The 6,000-nt window shown below is 62.2% G+C and overlaps 1 protein-coding gene and 1 long non-coding RNA gene across 2 annotated transcripts; one reads left to right on the forward strand and one right to left on the reverse strand.

Annotated features, from left to right (window-relative positions):
• Positions 1 to 2,466: 2,466 nt before the first annotated feature.
• Positions 2,467 to 4,283, reverse strand: FOXD3 (forkhead box D3). The gene has a single exon (XM_041421833.1). It carries the CDS (start codon positions 4,162 to 4,164, stop codon positions 2,956 to 2,958), a length of 1,209 nt encoding a protein of 402 aa, XP_041277767.1. The 5' UTR covers positions 4,165 to 4,283; the 3' UTR covers positions 2,467 to 2,955.
• Positions 4,284 to 4,573: 290 nt separating this feature from the next.
• LOC121345169 lies at positions 4,574 to 5,681 on the forward strand. Its single transcript, XR_005953932.1, has 3 exons — positions 4,574 to 4,887; positions 5,039 to 5,136; positions 5,561 to 5,681. It is a non-coding gene; the product is annotated as an uncharacterized LOC121345169 (long non-coding RNA).
• Positions 5,682 to 6,000: the final 319 nt, after the last annotated feature.

The raw sequence follows: 6,000 nt of genomic DNA on the forward strand, positions 1-6,000 counted from the left end.
GCTCCCGGCCCCGGGAATGTTCCCGGTCCCGGAGGTGCTCCCGACNCCACCTGCGGGCACGGCCCCGCTGCCGCTCACGGCCCCGCGGCTGCGGGCAGCCGGCGGCTCCCGCGGGAAGGCGGCGGTCGGGTGGGGGGCTCATCCCGGGGTTCTTCCCCAGCCCCGAGCCTTCCCGGTGCCTCCCGGCCCCGGGAATGTTCCCGGTCCCGGAGGTGCTCCCGACCCCGCGGGCCGTGAGGGCGATCCCGGTCCCCGCCGATGCTCCGGGGATGTTCCCATCCGGGTGCTGCGGGGATGCTCCCGGTCCCGGGGGTGCTCCCGGCCCCGGGAATGTTCCCGGTCCCGGAGGTGCTCCCGACCCCGCGGGCCGTGAGGGCGATCCCGGTCCCCGCCGATGCTCCGGGGATGTTCCCATCCGGGTGCTGCGGGGATGCTCCCGGTCCCGGGGGTGCTCCCGGCCCCGGGGGGGCGCGCCCGTTCCCCGCGGGTGCAGCGGGAGCCGCCGCGCCCCCCGCAGGCCCCGGTGCGCCACTGCAGCCCCGCCGCCACCGGGAGCCCCCACCTGCGGGCACGGCCCCGCTGCCGCTCACGGCCCCGCGGCTGCGGGCAGCCGGCGGCTCCCGCGGGAAGGCGGCGGTCGGGTGGGGGGCTCATCCCGGGGTTCTTCCCCAGCCCCGAGCCTTCCCGGTGCCTCCCGGCCCCGGGAGCCGCCGCTTCCCCGGGAAAGGCTTCTCCTGCGGGCCGCTGTCCTCGGCGGTGGAGGGGAAAGCGGGGCCGGAGGTTACGGAGGGAGAAGCGGTTCCCGGAGGGAGGCAGCGGGCAGGAAAGTTGCCGGTGCCGCTGCCGCCGGCGCGCAGATGCCGAGCCGAGGCATTGCTGCTATGTGGGGAAATATGAGCGAGTAATTTTATAAGTAACAAAGGCCGGGGAATGGAATGAGCCCCTGTTATCCGGTGTCCTCTGGAAGCCCTGGATCAGCAGCTTCTTGAGCCTCGCAACGACTCGGGGCAGAGGCTCCTTTCTTTTTTCCCAGGGGATCGGCTAAATATAGAAACCCCCTCGATCGCACGAATCACCCACCATTTGCTGTTTGTGTAAAACCGATTAGCCAGACACAACTGTGAAACAACTCGTTCCTCTGACACCGCCACGCACCGCCACATTCCGCTCCGCGGGGTTCCGCGGGGCCGTGGGTGCCCGCGGAGGGCCCCGCGTGTCCCCGCTCCCTCCAGGTCCTCCCTGTCCCCGGCAGATGATTAGCGAGTCCTTATTTATAAAGTTCAAACGATCTCATCACCGGGGCTGCTCGGTTTATTTTAGTCTATGTATGCGGAGGTATAAATATTTACTTAGGAAGAAATAATATTTACTGCTTACCAGGAAAGCAAGGACACTTTTATTTATATATTTATTTTAAATCCACGGCTGCCAGAGGGTTGTTGGAGGGGAAATAAGCGCCTGGTTCGGCTCCTCCCGCAGCCGAGCCTGCCGCATCCCGCCTGCATTTTACGCCGCCGATTTTCCTAACAAAGGCAACGAATTATTTGAGCGGAAAAGCAAAATCCACGGCGCTTTTCCAAGGTGACAAAAATTCGACTTTGTAAGAGGGAGATAATAAAGCACCAAGCACTGTCAGTGCACAGGAGACGCCGAGATCTCAGCAGGTTCAACCCCCCGACGCGCCGCTTTAATTATTATAACGCTACATATTAATTCCTTTTATTTTTTGATTTTGACTGTCTCTTTATTTTAGCCCCGAAAATACACACATAGATGTGTATGTATGAATATTATTTTAAATTTTAACAGCTGCCATTAAAGCTGAGTTATTGGGAATTAACTGGGAAAGGCCGATCCTTTCCCGGGGGAAGAACCGCTGCTTTAACCCGGATTATTTCCCTGATCTAAACGAAAGATCCGCGCTCGGACACCGCACGGCCACGGCCTGAATATATATATATGTATTTTTTCCCCCTCTAAAATAAATAGTAAACATATATTAAATCGACCCAGCGTGTTTTATTTAAAATAATTTCCCTTATAATTAGCCCCGACCGCAGACCCAAAGCGTACCTATTCCGGCCGGGAATGCCGCAGCGCCGGGATGTAGTGCTGAAGTCAGGCCGAGAAAAAATTAATATATTTAGGGAAACATCACGGCGAGCTCGCGGGAGTCTCGGATCTGCCGGGGAAGGTTGGATTTGGAAGGAACCGGGGTGATGGCGGCCCCGCCGCCGCGAAAGAGCAGGGCCGGGCGCTGTCGCTGCGCGGCCGCGCACGGCGCATCCCGAACCGGGTGGGGGGACCGTGGGAAGCCCGTCCGCACCGCCACCGGCGGAACCCAAAGCTCCGCGGCAGCGGAGAACCGGCGCTCCGCGGCCGCGCCCCGAGCGCGTCTGCACCCTCCGCGGCCGCGCAGCCCGTCCTGCGGGCGGGGGTCACAAAGACACCGCTCACACAGAGACGGGCAGAGCATTTTAAAAATTTATTTACAAAGTTGTGTACAACACGAAGGGATAACATTTAGAATACATATATTCATTCATATATAAACAGACTTCTATAATAGAATGACAGCGTTTTTCCTCATTTTTTTTTCTCTCCAAAATTCTCTCTCTCTTTTTTTTTTTTCCTGTTCGTTCGTTTAATATTTAAAATTTCCCCCGCTTATTTCTTTTTTATACAATTTTTTTTCCCCTCATTTGTTCGTTTATTTCGGATAAAACCGCTCGGAGCGCCGGAACCTTCAAAAAAAGTGAAAGTTCGCAGCTCCTAATCGCGACCGTCATTTTCGCCTCTTTAGAAAAATAAAAACCCCGAAAGCAACGTCAGTGATTTTTGATACAAATATGTACAAGCGGCGGCTGCGGCGGCCGGTGCCCGCTGCTGCTCCGGGTCCAGGCGGCCGCGGAGCCCCGAGGGGGCGGCCGGAGCTCCCCGGGGCGCTGCCCGGGGCTACTGCGCCGGCCACTTGGCCTGCACGGCGGCGGCGGGGGCTGCGGGCTGCAGGAACTGCCCCGCGATGATGTTGGTAGGCACGCTGAGGATGGGGGCGATGGCCGCGGTGGTCCTGGCCAGCGCCAGCGGCTGGTGGGCCATGAGGGCCGACTGCACGGTGACCGGCGGCCGCAGGAAAGTCTGCGCGCTGGCGGCCGAGCTGGCGGCCGGCACGCCGATGATGTTCTCGATGCTGAAGGACGGGCGGCTGCTGGGCTCCGACTTGACGATGGAGCCGGCGGCGCCCAGGCTGTTGAGCTGCAGCTGCAGGCTGGGGCTGAGCTGCGAGTTGAAGGCTTTGCGGCTGAGCTCGCTGGACGGCAGCAGCGGCACGGCGGGCGGCAGCATGGGCCCCACCGGGGGGATGTAGGGGTACTGCAGCGCGGCCGCGGCCGCCGCGGGGTGCGTGTAGGCGCCGGGGTGCAGCCCGTAGGGGCGGCCGTAGGGTCCGGCCAGGCCGTAGGCGCCGAAGCCCTGCATCATCAGCGCCGTCTGGTCCCGCAGGTGCTCCTGCTGGTGCCGCTTGAAGCGCTTCCTGCGGCGAAGGAAGCTGCCGTTGTCGAACATGTCCTCGGACTGCGGGTCCAGCGTCCAGTAGTTGCCCTTGCCCGGGTTGCCGGGCTCCCGGGGGATCTTGACGAAGCAGTCGTTGAGGGAGAGGTTGTGGCGGATGCTGTTCTGCCAGGCGGGGAACTTCTCCCGGTAGTAGGGGAAGCGGTTGCTGATGAACTCGCAGATGCCGCTGAGCGTCAGCTTCTTCTGCGGGCTCTGCAGGATGGCCATGGTGATGAGGGCGATGTACGAGTAGGGCGGCTTCACCAGGCTGCTCTTGGGCTTGCTCTGCCCCGCTGCCCCGCCGCCGCCGCCGCCGCTCGCCCCCTCCTCGCCGCCCCCCTTGCCGCCCTCGGCCGCGCCGCCGGGGGCCGTCCCGGCCGGGCTCCCGCTGCCGCTGCTGCCGCTCTCCGCGCCCGCCTCCGCGGGCAGCGCCAGCTCCGCCGCCTCGTCCAGCGGCAGGCGCGGCAGGGCGGCGGGGCTGCCGGCCTCGCCCTCGCTGTCCTTGCCCGGCCCGTCGTCTCCCTCGCCCACCACGTCGATATCCACATCCTCGGCCGCCGGGACGGCGGGGCCGGACATGTCGCTGGCGCTGCCGCCGCCCGACAGGGTCATCCCCGCTCGGCGGACGGGGCGCGGCGGCGGCGGCGGGGCCTCCCGCCCGCACCGGGCTCCCTCCGCGCCCCGCTCCCGCCGCTCCTCCGACCGGCCCCGGGGGCTACACCCGAGCGGCCCGGCTGTCTCGTCCGGCTTTTTTTTGGCCGCTGTTTTTTCCCCCCCTCGGCGGAGGGAGGGGACGGAGCTGCCGGCGGCCGGGCGGGGCGGGGGCAGGAGGCCGGGGGTCGCGGGGCCTCGCTCGCCACTTTGGCAGCGCGGCGGTCCCGACTGCCTGATAGATTACTTTCCCGTTAAAGATATACTCGGAGGCGGCTCCACGTGACCGCCTGACGTCAGGCGCCCCGCTGTGAAGTCATGCAAAACTCGAGTTGTTTCATGGACTGTCAACAAAGAGCGGCGGCGGCTCCGCTCTGCCCGCCCCGACGGGGCCCGACGGCACCGGCACCGTCCGGCCCCCGCGGAAACGCTGCCGCACCGGGGCTCTCCGCTGCCGCTCTCGGTGCGCCGGGCCCGGAGCCGCCGCTCTCGGGGCGCTCGGCAGCGCAGGCTCAGCGGATGCGCCGCCTCAGGAGCGCTTAAAAGCACCAAGTTTGGGCTTTGAAACCACTTTTCAGTGGGTTTCTATTTTTTTGTTTTTTATTTTTTATTTTTTTTTTTCCAGCGGCAGCAGCACCAGCTGGGAACGGAAGACCAGAGAATAGCTATTGATTAATCTATTAGGTTAGTTGCAGGGAGAAATAAAAAAGACGTAAAATAACAAAGGGAAACTATAAATAAAGAACCTTTTAGCCGGTTATTTTTTTTTTTTTTTTTTTTTTTTTTTTCCTTTTTTTTTTTTTTTTTTTTTTTTTTTTTTTTTTTTCCTTTCCAGAGGTGTTAACGACTTAATCATTGCGGGCTTTAGCATATGAAAAAGTAGGAAATGAGGGAGTGTGTGTGAATGTGAGGACCGTATTGCCGCGGCCCCAGGTAAGCCCCGGCCCGGGGAAAGGCGCCCGGCGGGGCGGGAGGGGGCCCGGCCGCCCACCCGTGCCCCGGTGCGGAACCCCCCGCCCGGGCCCTCGGCCGCGGGTGGCTCCCGGGGTTTGCCTTTTTAATCCGTCCCGCCGAGCCCTTCGCTCTGGCGCTTCCCGCACGTGTTGTCCGATTTCGGTAAATACAATCAAATTAGGGAAATGCCCCAGGAGTTCAACGATTTCCTATGAGCGGCGTTGGTTTAGGGAAAGCAATTCCCCTCCTTGGCCCGGAACCCACCGGGGCTCGGAAGGGTCCCTGTCCCGGCCTCTCGCAGAGCTCCTGTCGGGCCCGGCTCGGGGGGAGGATGGGGGAATCTTCCCGCGGGCCGCGGAGCCGCTCTCTCCCCCCGCGCTCCGTTCTTGCGCGTCTCCCACAGGATCTCCGCGGCCCGCGACCTCCGCGCACCGCCCGCTGTCACACGCGGAGTCACAGAGCCACGTTCACACACACGCACTCCCTTTGGGTGTCGCCCGGCGCGCCGCAAAGGCTCTCCCTGGGGAAAAAAAAAAAAAGGAGGAAAAACCCCAACTCCGCAGCCCCCCGCTCCATTTGTTGCGCTTTTCTTCGGCACAATAAAAGTCAAATTAATTGATTCGTATTATTAATTACGGTGCTTAGCGTGAAAAGGAACGTTTCCCCTCGATTAGGGCTCTATTGTGCTAATCCCGTGTTCAATCACGGCTGCCGGCTGAGCGGGGCCGCCCCGCTCCGCGCCTCTCCGCGCCCCTCCGCGGGCGCTGCTGCGGCTCCCAGGCCTTCACCTGCTGAAGTTTAGGGCAGCATTTCCAATCCCATCCCGTTGGAAACTATTCAGGA

Source organism: Onychostruthus taczanowskii, unplaced genomic scaffold (assembly GCF_017590055.1).
Source record: "Onychostruthus taczanowskii isolate IOZ18803 unplaced genomic scaffold, ASM1759005v1 scaffold7, whole genome shotgun sequence".
Classification (NCBI taxonomy): domain Eukaryota; kingdom Metazoa; phylum Chordata; class Aves; order Passeriformes; family Passeridae; genus Onychostruthus; species Onychostruthus taczanowskii.

Excerpts from the sequence above, each read along its gene's own strand:
- FOXD3 (XM_041421833.1), bottom strand. The coding sequence starts at position 4,164 with ATGACCCTGTCGGGCGGCGGCAGCGCCAGCGACATGTCCGGCCCCGCC.